The 15000-nt window shown below is 33.2% G+C and overlaps 2 protein-coding genes across 2 annotated transcripts in view; one reads left to right on the top strand and one right to left on the bottom strand.

The window, feature by feature from the left end:
* The window catches only part of Pms2 (mismatch repair endonuclease PMS2), an 8146-nt gene extending 335 nt beyond the window's left edge, over nucleotides 1-7811 (bottom strand). The window contains exons 1-12 of the mRNA XM_043014243.2: nucleotides 7742-7811; nucleotides 6336-6427; nucleotides 5905-6064; nucleotides 5477-5682; nucleotides 5186-5325; nucleotides 4970-5078; nucleotides 4443-4533; nucleotides 3180-3295; nucleotides 2883-3047; nucleotides 2424-2715; nucleotides 1144-2156; nucleotides 1-736 (exon numbers count right to left, since the gene is read on the bottom strand). The exon at nucleotides 1-736 is cut by the window's left edge and continues 335 nt beyond it. Coding sequence (XP_042870177.2) covers nucleotides 170-736; nucleotides 1144-2156; nucleotides 2424-2715; nucleotides 2883-3047; nucleotides 3180-3295; nucleotides 4443-4533; nucleotides 4970-5078; nucleotides 5186-5325; nucleotides 5477-5682; nucleotides 5905-6064; nucleotides 6336-6427; nucleotides 7742-7772 — 2982 coding nt within the window. The 5' untranslated portion in view covers nucleotides 7773-7811 and the 3' untranslated portion in view covers nucleotides 1-169. The remainder of the gene's footprint in view (nucleotides 737-1143; nucleotides 2157-2423; nucleotides 2716-2882; nucleotides 3048-3179; nucleotides 3296-4442; nucleotides 4534-4969; nucleotides 5079-5185; nucleotides 5326-5476; nucleotides 5683-5904; nucleotides 6065-6335; nucleotides 6428-7741) is intronic.
* A 3255-nt stretch (nucleotides 7812-11066) lies between these two features.
* Nucleotides 11067-15000, top strand: part of EDTP (Egg-derived tyrosine phosphatase) — a 27912-nt gene continuing 23978 nt past the window's right edge. The window contains exons 1-2 of the mRNA XM_043014241.2: nucleotides 11067-11283; nucleotides 14898-14954. Of these exons, the coding sequence (XP_042870175.1) occupies nucleotides 11197-11283; nucleotides 14898-14954 (144 nt within the window). The 5' untranslated portion in view covers nucleotides 11067-11196. The remainder of the gene's footprint in view (nucleotides 11284-14897; nucleotides 14955-15000) is intronic.

The raw sequence follows: 15000 nt of genomic DNA, 5'->3' as shown, positions 1-15000 counted from the left end.
GCTAAGAGAGAAAACCATATATACATTCATATACTAACAAAAGTAGAAAATAAATCACAATAATTACCAAAATCAAATATATACAACTTAATGACCAAATCTTTTCACCATCTACATCAACAGCAAAACTTTCAAATGGGTTCATTTTCTATCAGTCATGGCATGCCCCTCATCTGGGTGCAGTCACCATATCAAGGTTTATTAAGTGCCTCATTGTTGGTCGACCATGTGGACAATTCCATGGTTGATTGATCTCACCCATATGGCATACCAGCTTTTGCATTTGTGCCTTAGTCAGTGCTGTGCCAATCATAATGGACTTGCGGCAAGCTCTCGAAGCAAACATTGCCCTGACGCGTGTTGGTCGGCACATCACCCCAGGAGCATCTGACAACATGAATATCAATTCATCAATATCATCACGTCCGAACTCCCAGCCTTTGCTGTGGGGCATTGATATTAGGCTCACCCTTTGTCCCATTGGTTTCTCTTCATCGATCTTAAACTCAAATCCATTTTTCAGAAATATTTCCAAATTATCTAACAAGACAGTTTCATTGGCTGCTGTCAGTTCTAGTTGCTGTGGGGCAATCAGCCTCTGGTTCTGAATTGTGCAAGTTGCTTGGAGAGTTTCAAAGTTGTACTTCTCATCAGTTGCATGCTGGTCAATTATGAACAGGTCAGAGCCAAGACGAGCGATGATGAATCCCAAATTGAACTGACCCAAAATTTCCATCTGAAAATCAGAAGAAAAGTATGATTAAACATCTGTACAGCTAAATATTATTTCTCAAAAATACCAGCAAGTTTCTTCACCTAGTTAAATATATGACCCTTAATATCTAATAATCAAATTTATGTTCTAAAAATAAAATCAATGGATTCAGTATAGCAATCTATAGTAATCACCCAACATATAAATAAGTGTCTGCTGTATGTTCAATAACAACCTTCAAAAGGATTGATGCCACTTGCATGGGAATATAAATGATAAAAATAGAAATACAGTTTGTTGTACATATTTCACATATTGCTCTTGTGGTTTGACAAATAGTGTCCATGAATCTTAAATAAAGTAAAAACTACCAAGTTCTAAAAGAAACAAAATATATTTGATGAAATATGAAATAAAATTAATCTCACCTTCGCAAACATGTCTTTTGAGATTTCTTTCCTCAGCTCATCTTCTGCTGATGTATTTTCACCTGGAGCAATCTTGGCTCTGAACTTTCTGACTAGTTCTCCAGGTTTTTCTTCTTCAGTAGTTAAGCTTAATTTTTTTCTAATGTCCTCAATATCAAATTCAATAGCTCTAGATTTTCTATTAGCTGTAAAGTCACTTGGATCATATTCTTCACACACAATAATCTCTTTTGTTTTCTCCTCTTTTGGTACACTATCTTCATAAAAATCCTCCTCCCAGGTCTCTTCAAAGCTTGCGCTGTCACATATACCCTCATCATCTGGTTCACTTACATCCACTGCATTTTGTCTGTATTCATTGGCAGATGGTAAGCTGGATTCTTTCACATATTTGTTCTGTGATTTCTTTGCCAAAAGATTACTTAAGAAATTATCTGTGGCACTATGTGCCTTCTGACAACTTTGAGATGTCACTGAAGCTGACCTAGAAAATTGAGAAAGAACACTCTTTACCCCAGGTTCTTTTGAAGAAGAACTGGAAAATTGAGTAACTTTATCATGGATCTGCAAAGAATCTTTTTCATTGTTATTATTGTTTACAAAATCATTGCTCTTCTGGGTGCTGTCTATCTCCTCACTTTCTTCTGGTTCATCTCTGTCTCCATTCACAAGCTCTGATGCCCGTAGCAATAACATTTCCATTTGCTCATCTTCAGTTTTTATTGAAATTTCTCTTGGCCCATCTATAGCATCTGATGGTACGATTTTCTCATCAGATTCAATACTCTCACTTTTGATCATGGTTCTTTCACCTTCCACATCTTCAGACTCTTCTTTTATTAAGCCATTCATGTTTGAATGGTTCTTTTCTCCATTTGTAACGATCTCATCTTTCTCCAACAAAGTGGAATCCGAGTGCAAGTCATTGCCTTCTTCTTCAAATTTCATGCTCTTAACAGAATTTTCTCCAGGATCAGACTTGCACTTTGCCAGGAAAGATTCTAGTTTTGGTTCTGCAAATAAGGAAATGTGACTTAATTTTCTATCAATTATATATCATTAATTTAGTTTGTAATTCAAGTATGTGAAATGGTTAGTTTGAATAAAAACTAAAAAGTAATTAAAAAATAATTCAAGGAACTATACATTGAAACTACTATGGGGGGTGACCTTCCCTCTACAAAAGTAATAACCTACTGAAAACACTCTGATCTCTGTACTATACATACCTTTTGATTCTCCTTCATTTCTAAAACTATGGAGACTAACTGCCAACTTACGTTTATTACTTGGGCTTTCCTCTGCACAAGAACTGTTGGAAAAGCTTCTCTTGAGGCTGAATGCTGATAGTGGAGATGAGGATTGCGAAGGAGAGATGTTTGACAATGGAGATCCTTCAGATTTGCGACCAAACCTCTGGCTCAGTGCTGAGATCCTACCACTGGAAGGACTACCTGCACTGGGGCTTGGTCTTGATGGAGTATTTTGTGATGATGAGAAAGAGTTACTGAGAGATGTGTTCTGCATTTTGAAGGAATTGGGTATATTTCCATAGAGACGAATCATTGAGGTCTGGAATGGAAAGTTTGATTCGTTATGTATCGAATTGGAATGTAACTAAGAAAACTACCTATTTTTGCACACTTGAATTTTTTTTCCTGGACTTATTCATTGTATATCATATATTTAGTCTTCATTAGTTTTTACATGAGTTATTAGTAACATCTGAAAGTAGGTACCTTGATTGTTGCAAGCAAAAGCTTCTCATTGTTAACTAAAATTTGCCTCTTGTCTGGGGTCACATTGATGTCCACATCATCTTCTTTCAAACGTATGTTGAGCACAACACAAGGATACTGGTAGCGGTTATATTGATGATACACCTCATTCACTACCTTGGTGACCTAGGGAGAGAGAAAATATGGTTTAGTTTCATTTTGCATATTCTAATAAAATACATATAAGTGATTATTAACATTTCATCAAGATATATAATCATGTAGTTAACTCTGCCTCAAATAAACAACAAAACATACTTTTGCAGGGTCACATGGACGAGAGTTGATGAAATAGAACTGGCGATCGGAAGCTGAACGTCCCTGTCCATGCTCGCAAGAAGAGATGAACCCCTCCAGGGTGAATAGTGTATTTCCTAAAAATTAAGGAACAACTCAATTTATTCATCAAACATTTGTAGTATCAGGATCTTTATATCATTTCCCTTCCCTAGTTTCTATATGAAACACTCTTAAATATCATGCGCTGGTGCCTTTAATGTTGAATGTCTCTTTGTCCCCTATTTTTGGAGATTTGATTGAAATGAAAGCAAATCTAATTATTTCTATAGCTAAAAAGCACATTTAATTGTCATATGACTGGTATGATTACATATCACATGAGACCTAGACACAAGGTCAAATGCTTATCGTTTTCTTTATGTAAACATAGGGTTTTATATAAATAGATAAGTATTATTTGAACATTCATTTTGTAACCATAAACTCCATCTTTTGGATACCCTCTAGTGATTTCACACAAATTAATATAGTTTTGTAATTGCTTTCCACTTTATAATTTGATAAAATATACCAATTCATATGCATGTAAGTATCAGAATGTAAATACTACATTGCATTATGTGAAATTTCACTCATATTATTGCTTCAAACAGAAGCTATTTAGTCTGACTTACAAAAAGCAGATATTCTACAATGTTGACAGTTTCAAGAGTCTCATCTCCTGCATTCTTGTCTATGGAAAAGTTTAGTTATAAATAAGATTAATGAAATTCAATTCCTTTTATTAATATCTTTCTTGCACTCTACAGTTTCTATATAAATGCTTTTTCATGTACTTTTTTGTTTTCAGATATCAAATATGGTATTGTAAATGATAACATAAGTTTCCCTTTTCAAAAGTAAAACTAAAGAAAATTCTGTTTTCATCTAAATATCAATGTATCTCAATGAACTTTCAATAGACTGTACTAAGGAAAAGACATAATGTGTTGATTTTCAAATATATTCATATGTTGACAGCAAAGTATTATCTGCATCATGCCTTACATTGAAATGAAGTGGAGCTACGGTATAAGGTTAAATACTAAACTTTGACCTTTAAAGCTAAACTCTGTATCAGACAGCAAAAGAGAAATATATCCATTTCAGAATAACCCTTTGGTGAGGAAACCAGTTTGATTTGAAACATCACAGTTTAGTGTTTTTCTTATATTGTGGCTGTATTTCCTTTCATCTTTCTATGCATAGTGCTGTGTTTGTGTTTCGTTCATCATCTCTTACCTTTGACATCTTCACTAGAGCACTGCATCCCATATTCAGACAAAATATCATCTGAAGCTGTTTCTTGCTTGAATTCCAAAAGGCTTGAAACCTAAGTAATTACAAGACAAGTTATAAATTGGATATTGCAAATCATTAAAGTATGTTAATCATCAATTCCAGATTATGCAAAAGTGTACTTATTTACAGTCAAGTATACTATAACCTAGTGCTTTAGAACTGACAAATGAATTATGAAACCTAAAACTATATACAAGGTTTTGTTCCAGTTTTTCTGAGCTTGAAGGGCATGATAACAAAAAAAGAAAAAGTACTGGGGATTTTGCCCCAAGAAAACCACTTGCTATTTTTATCCCCAATATTTCCCCAAGTATCAGCCCCTGATGTCGAATGAAAGGAAGGTAGAATGGGAAGGGATGAAGGAGAGGGAGAAAACAGAAGAGGGAGGAGATGGAGAGAGAGAGGGAATGGGATGTGGGAGGAGAGCAGAGGTAGAAAAGAGGAGAGGAGAGGGGAGAGTGAATTACCTGTTTGGCTCCAAATACTGAGGAGATGTTTTCTTTAATTGTTGGATGCCCATTCGTTGACAGAACAACTGATTTCTTGCCCTTATCACTCTGATTTGTACATGATATCCTGCAAACAGAAAAAAAGGATGATCTAACTAAAACTCACTCATATATTTGGTGACACATTCAAAGAACAATGGTCAGGATACAGGAAAACAGGCTTAAACACCTCACCTAACTCCAGTGGATATTAGGCAGTATGAATTCAGGACCTGCACCATCTTGCCAAACTCTTTCTTGATGTTGCGCTGGAATTCCTTGTGTCTCACCGGCAAGGTTGAGAACAAGTTTTGGAGAGTGACTGTTGTACCTACCTGTTACAAAAAGATTTAAAAATCTAAATTAAGAAAAACTAAACAAAAGAAAGAGGACTGCAAAATAAACATATCAGTATATCTTCCCTATAGAACATAAATAAATAATCAAATAAATTAATAAGCAAACAAATAAATATATACATCTTACCTGCCTAGGGCAAGGAGTTTTGCTGATAAGTTTGCCATTATGATTATAAACAAGCTTGGTGCCAACTGACTGACTTTCGTGCCTTGTCACTACCATGAGGTCACTGAGGGCACACAGGGAACTGAGGGCTTCACCCCGAAACCCAAAGGTTTTCACTCCAACCAAGTCCCCAAAGTCTTGTATCTTCGAGGTATGATGTTTTAAAGCTTTAAGGAAGAGATGGATTTTATTCATAAATATAAAAAGCAGTGACGTTATTACATAAACTGGGAAATCACAGATAATTGGGAAATTTTGATAAAACATGATGAGATTTTGGATAGTATACTAATACTCTTGTGGACAAACACAAGGACAGGGAAAAAAAGTAATCTTACAAACAAAATAATCACAGATTTTCAGGAACCTTTACTGGACAAAATACATACTCAGCCCCTCAAAGTCATTCTCTTCCACGCCCTTTCCATTATCAACAACTTCAACCATGGAAACACCATGATCTCGTAGGCGGATTTCAATGCTCGTAGCTCCAGCATCTATACCATTTTCCACAAGTTCTTTGACAGCTGTTCCAAGTGTTAAAACGACCTGCATAGTGGAATACATGTTATAATGTTTGATATAAGATATTGAAATAAAAAAAAGGCAAAGAAAAAAGCCTTGCACTTTAGACTGAGAGCAAATTACTGAAAATGTAATTTATGATAAGAGTAAAAATAAACAAGTAGCATTACCAATAAAAGTCTATCTGTAAATAGTGACAAATGCATTGATGTAAAATCAAGTTGGGTGAATAGTTTCACAAAAGTGGAAGGAAGACATAACTGAAAAGAAGTGAACACAGTTAATATATCCATACCTGGCCTGAACATATCTTATGAACTGTTGTTCTGTCTATTGCTTTGATAGACTTAGCTGCCTGAGTAGTTGGAACTGCTTCCCCATTGCTTTCTGGAAGAACAAGTCTCAGTCATAAAAGTATTCTAAGATCTGCAATTGCATATCTCTCTCTGTTTTAAACAGTAAGTTCTAATCATACAAGTTTTCATATGTATTTGAGAAGTAAGTTTTACTGATAATCCCAATGAATACAATTATCATACTTTACTTGCTTGTATTGCACTATGTCATAATTATGCAATGAGAGTAGTAATTTCTACCTTATTTCCATGACTAGAGACACATTATTATCAACATTATTATCCATACAATACTGCTTCTGCATTAGGATTTTGAAAAGGTTTTCATAATAAAAGACACCCACTGTGGCTTTCAAAACGTGATTTTTTCTTGTTGTCATATTGACTAATCTAACCAAATCGACCTGAAATTTGTCATGATTTGTGATGGACACCACACAACTTTAACCACTAAGAGCCATGTTATATCAAGTGTGGTGATAGCCCAGATGTGATTATTTTATTTTCATCTAAATCAAACTTGCCTTAACTCCTAAACTACAAATCAAAATCCTAAAAAAACACTATGGTGAATTGATTGCAGTACGTGTCTTGGGTGAGAAGCCACATCTGGTTAAGTGATAGTGTGTAAATAAAATATTCCCGCCTTGACTGATGATATCAAATTCAAAAAAATATATAATAATAAGTAAACCCAGCATCTTCGAAGCTCTAGTAAAGAACATCAAACCTCGACCACATGGGTTTGAGCTTCTTCTGGTTAATAATTTGACAATACAATCACCAGAGAAGATAAAAAACTCTATCTTCCTGTTCTGTATGTGGTGGTGGCTCGATGGCTTTTGCCAGAGAGTTGAGGGCGCAGAGGCCAGTGGCAGATGTGCGGAAATAACATGTCAAGTAAGTGGCATAGCCCAGGTGTGGTGAAGAGGCCTGTGATATACACATGCATATCTTATAAGCATTTGCCTAGTTCATAAGTGAAACCCGATTTAATTTAAATGGTATAAAATTCTGATTGGGGGTCGACCCAATGACGTTCTTACTGAATTTTGGATAATTGTAGATACTGTGACTTTATTCAGCTTAGTGTACATTCTTTATCACTACTGTTATCCAAATAACAATAGTTTTAACAGTGCCACTGATAATAACAATATGAATAACAATAATAAATCAAATCTTTGTGATGCGAAATTCGAACACATTTTGTACATAATCATTCGTTTAGGTTTTGTAACTCTTAACTGAAGACTAATAACACAATTCATTCTTTCTCAATTCTTTTAAAATGCACGTTGATGCAGAAAAAAGTCAATAAGATGCTTAAAATCTGTATATTCACCAATTAAGTCGACTCCTTCCAATTCGTCCATTGCCTCTCTTGTTTACAATAACAGTGCCGCTAATGTAGCGATAAACTGCTAGGTTTAGCATTTTTCATGTTCTAGCTATTACTGATTACAATGTCTCATTAAGATGATTAATGATATGAATAATTAGTGTCATAGCAATGTATAGAAATGGACGTTACAATTTGAAATTATGAAGTTATGTGAATGTGTATATGTATATTTTTTTAACTAACTAACTGTTCACCTATTAGTTTCTGCTAATCTAAAGCGCTCGCACACACACTCGCACATACACACACACACACACACACTTACATATATATATATATATATATGTATATATATATATATATATATATATATATATATATATATATATATATATATATATGTATATATAAAAATATATATGGATATATTTGATATATATATATATATATATATATATATATATATATATGTACGTTTTTGTATATATATATATATATATATATATATGTATATATATACATATATATACATATATATGTACACATTCCCTTTGTGTTTGTGTGTGTGTGTGTGTTTATACATAAACAAATATATATATATATATATATATATATATATATATATATATATATATATATATATATGTATTTGTGTGTGTGTGTGTGTGTGTGTGTGTGTGTGTGTGTGTGTGTGTGTGTGTTTGTATATATATATATATATATATATATATATAATATATATATATATATATATATATATATACGTGTGTGTGTGTGTGTGTGTGTGTGTGTGTGTGTGTGTGTGTGTGTGTGTGTGTGTGGGTGTGTGTATTTGTGTGTGGGTGTGTTTATACATATAGATAGATGGATAGATATAGATGGATAGACAGATATTTAGATATCTGGAGATGTGTGTGTGTGAGTTTTAAGGTAACAGAGGTATAAAGATGGTATTCATTTCATAGTTCGCTCTCTGATTACCTTATGCACATGGAAATACAGGTGAATTTTTCTTAGATCTCAACTCACCGTGTTAAAATTACTGAAGTATTAGAAATTCCTGAAGAAACTGGATTGATTAACTTAGAAAAATTATACAAAGAAACAGCATATCATTATTAGACTATTTCTTCATTTACCCTCAACATTATTAAACTTATAGTTAGAGCTAACTAAAAGGCAATGAAGAATATCTATGAAAGCATATAGAAGCTTTTTAGGTACCACCTGTATGGGAAAGAGCTATGAGAATTATAATGAAAATGCACTTGAAATGCATATTTTTAATATCAAGATGATAAGGGAATATGGAGATCATATTACCAAGGAATTGATCAATGGCTGGCTTTAGACAGATGATGATGATGTTACATAAACGTGTGCTTAAAGAATTTATACTTAAAAATGAATCAGGATATCTGTGTTTTTGTGTATGTGTTTTTATTTTTATTTTCTAGAGAACCGACACTTGCTTGGGACTCAATGATGAAATGCAGTGTCGATAAAACAAAATCTATGATGATAATAATGATGAGTGTAAAAGTTATGATATCAATATTGGTAATGGTGATAGTGATGATAGTAGTAGTAATAGTAATAGTAGTAATGATGATTATGATAGTTATAACAATGATAATAATGGTAACAGCGATTGTAGTAATAATAACAATTAGGTCCGGTTCCAGATTTTGGCAAGATTTATTTTTGTATTAATACATATACGGAAATTTCAAATATTAGCTCCTTAAGCGACTGTCATCACAAAAATATAATGATGGTAATGATAATGATAATGATGATGATAACAATGATTACAAAAAAAGCATAAACTACATGGGGGGGTGGGGGGTGGGGGGTGGGGTAGGTGTGGGGGAATCTAGCCCTTGCAGCGATTTAGACCAGAATTTAAAAATATATATATTACCTTTACTTCAGTGCTAAAACATAATTTACAGCATTGTTTGTTAAACCCTGACTATTTGAGTTGAGAGCGCTGTTCACGATGTAATTAAGTATAAATAGAATGCATTTTTCATCCTCGTGTATTTTTCCTCAAAAGATTCTCTCATGTTAACCTCTCTGTTCCAAACACGAGCTATGGCCCATGCAAGGTTAATGATAATGGTAATGGTAATTATAATAAATGTTTATAATAATAGTGATGTTAATGATGCCGATTATAATATGATTATGATAACAATGATAATGATGATAACAACAATAATGATAGTATGCTAGTGATAATGAAAACAACATTAGTGATAATAATAATAATGATGATAATGATAATGCTAATGGTAAATTTTTCAATAAGAAGAATGAAAATGCTAACGTTAATTATTATGATATTGATAATATTGATGTCGATATTAATGACAATGACAAGGATAAAAAGTAAAGATGGTAATATGAACATGATAATAGTGATGACGATGGTAATAATAATGATCATAACAATGATAATGTTAATACTATGAAAACAGTATTAACAATAATAATTTGGAAGATAAGGATATTAATAGTGATAATGATATAAATGATAATGGTGATAATAGTGATAATGATAATAACGATAATGATTATAACGATTATGGTAATGATGATAGTAATGAAAATGATCTTATGATCACAATAATAATCATGATAATATTGATGATAATCATAAAATTATGATGATAATGAAAATGATAGTGATGATGTAATAATGCTAATGATATAAAAGTTATAATGATTATGATGATGATGATTATGATGATAATAATGGTGATAATAATGATAATAATGATAATAATGATGTTAATGATAGTAATGATATGATGATAAAATGACGATGAAGAAGAGAAGGTCAATGAGGAGGAAGATGGTGATAATCAATGAAAACAACAATAATTGTAATGATTTCGACAAAGAAAACAAAAATGGCAATAAAATAGTGAAGATATTTTAAACTCGACCAGAAAGCTTAATTTGCAACACTGCCGTCCTCAATGTTTTCAGAGATATTGCTTTCACCTACTTGATATATAAATCATATGTAAAATTTCTGGATGGATGGATTTGTCAGATTGCAATAAGACATTATTTGACATGATTTAATTAATGCATTTATAACAGTTAATAAAAGTAACCTATTAACATTTTCCCGCCAAATAATGCCATACGTCATCGCCAAGTGAGCAAAGTGTGTAAAAAGATCAATCTAACGTTCTACACATTATGCGCAATATTCGTATACTATTTTTGATTGGTCGGATATTTTGCTTTCTGGCGAATGGAGACGTGTCACTTGTAATATGCGCATAACGTTTATACTGCGTAGGATGTTCGTGTATAGAAAGTATGTTTACGGTCAGCAGCTGGACCAACTACGTCTGTTTAATTTGTCAACGATGATGACCTCGAGAAGGAGTCCACAGTAGATTCTCTGCCGTCCAGATACTTACATAGGAACGAAAATGGCCGAAATAAGGACTAAGGATATAGAGGAACTCCTCACGTTTTTCGGGAAGAATACATACAGAGCAAGAGAAAGTAGTGCCACGGTGGGTTGGAGTGTAACATGTGGTGTGTATAGTTGGCAGTGGTGGGCGGTGCCATTATACTTCCAGGAGGATAAGTCCATAAGGAATTCTCCTGGTAACATCGATTCGTCCTTCCAACCTTCCTCGAGTTTTGCCTGAACCTGAAATGATGCTGAATGGAGGGAGGAATGATGCTTGGCCATTATGAATGAAGAAGGATAAATGTCCCATTTGTGTGAATCTGAAAGTAAATTCCATGACTGTATTTGTGTTTTTTTGAGTGTGGGTACACTATTATAATGATCCGAAATGAATGTGCATAGCCTAAAAGAAATATATCCAATTCAGATAGAGATAAAGTAATGTTTGAGTACTCTGCTATAGCAAAAAAAAACATATGTATCTAGACCACAGGATAGGTATTACTTAAGAATATGTAGTATGCTATTGTGATTAATAGTAATTAACATTACAAAGTATAAAATGTGTATATGAAGAAAAATATGTTTTATCTATGTTTGCTGACATCCAGAAACATTTATTTATTTATTCTACATTTTCAAGTGCATTGTGAAAATTTGTGCTTTATGTGAAAAATGCTGTTTTATTATCCTCTCAAACAAAGTAGAAGCTAGTTTTATATGTGATAGCAAAATACTCTAAAGTTTATGACCTATATTCTCTTAGTTTTTGTTTGGCTAGCTGTTCATTATTTCTGTCTACTACCATTTGCTAAATATTCTTTATATTCCCCCATCATCCTTAATTAAGCCACTTCTTACTCAGCCTCCCTCTCAGATCTGTTATGAGTTATTTAGTTAATCATTTATTTCCTCTCCTTTTCCCTCTCTCCTCTTTTCAACAACTTTCTCTTATTGTGGTAATGCTTAGAATAGGACTGCAGAAAGGGATGCCATGGCATGTGTGCAATAGAAAGGGCCATTGTACTACCCCTGTGTATATTAAGGAAATTAGAGGATTGGATTGCATCCTTATTTGATGATATATCACTAGGAAGTTGACAAACTCTGTCTTGCCAAATTTGCATAGATACTCATTTGTCTTTTCTGGAGCATGAAGTGTGGAGGCCAAGGTATTACTGGACTTGGCTGCATGAGCTTATAGTCATGGATCTTGATAACTGATTGTACCTTACCTGTACTATCTGCAAATTGCTATCTATAATGGTGTAAATCTATAGATATTGACCAATTATTTTTTTTGTCAACCCATTGGTCGTAGTTTTAAATAAATATTTGTGCAGTAGGATGGCTGGTTTACATTGTCTGGCACGGTGCCATCTGCATCTATGACCGAATCTGCCTTTGCAGCAAATCATGCCATCCGCTGCTAGTGGGTTAAGGAATTGTTTTCTTTTTTATTCTTGTATAGTATTTTGTGTGATTTGAGAAATCTGACTCTCAGATCTTGGCCCAGTAGGTGATATCATAACCTAACCAGCAAATTTTTGGTAGTGCACATTACTTTAAACACAGTGAAGAATATATAAGAACAAGAGACTGCCATATTCTTCTGTGGCATTTTGTTAGAGATTGCATATGTAAAAGTTATTTAATATTACAAGTAACATGGCTGATATTGGTGTTGATAAGTAATTAATGTGTCATTCTGGAAAAGGTAAAAAAGTATACCCGATGTATATTTTGGGAAGAGAGAGCTCGGATTAGTTCCTTATTGGTGATACATTACCATTGAGGTCCAAGAAAGTTCAATGATATGTAGAAATAAATTGTTACTAGCAGCATTGGGGTATCTGGATAATTTTGGGGAAGATGAATATCAAATTATGATTGCCAAAAGCTTCGTTATGTCAATTTGCACCAAAAATTCCTTCACAGTAAATCAATTTCAGTTCACGTAGGATATATAGATAAATGTCAATGTCAAAATCAGTCCCATGTAAGAAGCAGAGTAGAGTGGCTGAGGAAAAGAGTGACTAGAAAAAAATGGTAAGGGACAATACCATCATATTGTTGGGTAAAGAAAGTTGGAAAAAAATTAACAATATCCATTAATGTCAGTCTGTATTTAAAATCCCCTTCCTGTGGAATGATAATGAAATTAAGATTGGTGAGAATGGTGATAAGAAACAAAAAAATACAGCATCCATTCTTTCACTGATTATTTGATATTTGGAGGAAAACTATGTCATTGAGTTTGTTACAAAATATATATATTTTTTTATTATAATTGTATATTCAAGAGAGATTTAGTCTGATATTCCTTTTTTTTTTTTTTTTTAGTTTATTTCATTATGTTAAAGGCCAGTTAGCATGTTGTTTGCTCCTTTTGGTGTACTGGTATATTTGAATATTAATGGAGAATTAAGAAACAGTCAAACATTTTGGAAATTGTTGGGTTAAGCCTTGTATTTATTATGGTAATAGTTGCATGTGTTGATCTTGAATTCATACAGTGCAATACTGACATTGGATAATCAATTGATGATTTATAATACAGTACCATGGCTTGTACATTATGGTCCTATAAGAAGGAATAAGTGGGTAAAACATTACTGTATTGATCAGCACACTAATATTGAGAATATAGCTTTGATTTATATGATATATGATAAATTCTGGCAGGAAACATACATACATGTAGACAGATAGATAGAAAGATCAGTGAGTGATTGGAAATTTTCTTCCTCTGAAAAGTTGTCCTCCCATAAACCTTTAGTAAAACCTTTAACACGCTGAGTATATGGAACATAATGAGTTGATATGGACTCCATACTGCAATTTAAGACTACTGCAACATAGCTAAAGCCTGTCATAAAGCACATATAATTATTACGATACAGTAAAACACTAAAAAAGACAAACACAAATATGGCTCTAGTGTTATAACGAGGGAATAGAAGAGCGCGTAAAAGGTTGTGATAAGTCATGTGAAGTTTCCTCACGCTGAAATTAAACCTATCTGGGGTACTCCACAGGTGGCACTAATGCCTGTCCTGGGGACTGGGCAGGCAAATCTATTATTGTCTGTAGTGGGTTAGTAATCGTAAGAGTGTCTGGATTCTGAAATTAGTATATTTTAGGAGGTAATCCTTCTGCCATGGGCTTTTTTGCATAATTGGAGCAGTTTTTAATTTGATTTTTTTTTTTTTTTTTTTTGTCCAAACTAAAAGCTAGCTGTCCCTTCAGTTGTGTAACCAACATATCATACCAAATGCTAGTTAGTACCACCTTGCTAGTATATTGTATTTAAACTCCTATATCATATCATAAGTCTAGAAAATAACTGAAAACACAAAATCTTAAGATGCCCAGGCCAAGCTGAACATCTTAAGATGTAGCCCATTTCAGAAGGGTTAAATAACCATTTGTAACAAGTATTTGTAACAAGAAATTTTTTAGCACTACTGTAACAAAGTATCAGACACATTTTTCTCTTTGAAGTCTCCATTGAAGAGAATAAGACATTTTTTTATTTTTAACCTTTAGTAACTTTTATATTTTTCAGTTATAGTTAAGAAGGGATTTTGTTGGACATAGTATATGCTTATGTACATTCAGTTTTAAGCAGAATAATGTTTATGGTTTCTAGAAGTATCATGAATACCAAGAAGTCCTTTTCACTCTGTTAATTTCCCCCTTTGTTACTTTCAGACGGATCAGATAATAAAGAAGTGCCTGGAGTTGTGGAAGGTAGATTACAAATGCATGGTAAGTCAGTCTTTACAAGTTTCAAAATTTATGGAAGGATTTTCTA

The sequence above is a fragment of the Penaeus japonicus genome, unplaced genomic scaffold (genome assembly GCF_977035675.1).
Source record: "Penaeus japonicus unplaced genomic scaffold, GWHDUDI00000001_assembly GWHDUDI00000015, whole genome shotgun sequence".
Taxonomy (NCBI): Eukaryota; Metazoa; Arthropoda; class Malacostraca; order Decapoda; family Penaeidae; genus Penaeus; species Penaeus japonicus.
This window is presented reverse-complemented; position numbering and strand designations above follow the sequence as displayed.